Source organism: Corvus brachyrhynchos, unplaced genomic scaffold (genome assembly GCF_000691975.1).
Source record: "Corvus brachyrhynchos isolate BGI_N302 unplaced genomic scaffold, ASM69197v1 scaffold341, whole genome shotgun sequence".
NCBI classification, from domain to species: Eukaryota; Metazoa; Chordata; class Aves; order Passeriformes; family Corvidae; genus Corvus; species Corvus brachyrhynchos.
Window position 1 is genome coordinate 11385 of NW_008236183.1, and position 1268 is coordinate 12652.

Consider the following 1268-nt stretch of genomic DNA (forward strand, 5'->3'; position numbering starts at 1 on the left):
CTGACACAAATACTTACACAGTTGTTTACTGTGCAAAATTTATCTTACAACACATGGCTTCAAAAAGCATTTTGAAAACATTTGTGCTTCATGTGGAAATGTCAATGTCTCTACAAATTTCTCTACTAAAGATTCAGGAACAGGCATTAATAGAAGTGATATTACTGGTTTTGCCCACATGCTGGCAATATGTACTCATGGAATGTTTTCCTGCTGCTTGGAAAGTTTTATTCACTTCCCAGTAAATTACACCTAATACCTGCCCAAGCATTTGCTTTCAGTTCTCGAGACACTGCCCTTGCTCAGGTATGAGAAGTTGAAAAGATCTGGTTTGCTTTAGTCAGAAGCTGAAGAATAACAATTTCACATGTGAGACCAAAGAAAACAAGTGTAATTTCAGTTTTCTAATTTGAAAGCTTTAGTCTGTGTTAGACTAGATAGGGCTTTTTGCATCTTTTGCAGTCATGCATTTCATACATGAAATGAAAAGGACAGTAACGGTGTTTGCTTTGGACATTCTGATCAAGCCTAAACCAAGACTGCTTATATTATGAATGACCAACGTTCCTACTACTGGGAAAAACCCTCCACTGGTCATAAGCATTACAGAAGTGTCTGATATTTTTCACCAAAGATTACTGAAAACACACAAAATGCAGAAAGATGAGCTAATACTACATTAATGATGAATTTTCAAGTGCGTATGAAATGGCAAATGACGACTGTTGTCCGTACATTTGATATGAACACCCAAAGCAGAATGTCACCAAATCTTTTAAACTTCTATTGCTTTTCACATGGAGATGGTTATACTTCTGTGTTCCTGAAGGTGAGTTATAATGTTAATACAGTAGTTTGTCCTTTTTAACAATTTTAACTCTGTTTTATTTCTAAGCTTCAGAATTTTCACTGAATGGGTCTGCAATTAAAACAGTGTCTCTTATCAAAACTTTTCGTGGAATTTCAGCAAGAGACTATGATTACATCCCCCCTTATGCTATAGAAGGGGAGACAACAACCATCCGTATCAGAGAAAACAAATGCACTTCAAAAAAGTCTAACGACTCCACTCTAACAGAAGTGAACAACACCACGCTAGAGTACCTGACCAGCTCTCTGAGCACCAAGCTAATACCTGCCGTCTACCTCAGTGTGGTTTTATTGGGTGTACCATCTAATGCCATAATTTTGTGGATGCTACTCTTCAGGATCCGCTCTGTGTGCACTGCCGTCCTCTACACAAACTTGGCTGTTTCAGACTTGCTCTT

At 37.9% G+C, this 1268-nt stretch overlaps 1 protein-coding gene across 1 annotated transcript in view; it reads left to right on the plus strand.

The window, feature by feature from the left end:
• The first annotated feature begins 715 nt into the window (after positions 1–715).
• The window catches only part of LOC103618307 (proteinase-activated receptor 3), a 2634-nt gene continuing 2081 nt past the window's right edge, over positions 716–1268 (plus strand). The window contains exons 1-2 of the mRNA XM_017736150.1: positions 716–731; positions 896–1262. Of these exons, the coding sequence (XP_017591639.1) occupies positions 716–731; positions 896–1262 (383 nt within the window). The remainder of the gene's footprint in view (positions 732–895; positions 1263–1268) is intronic.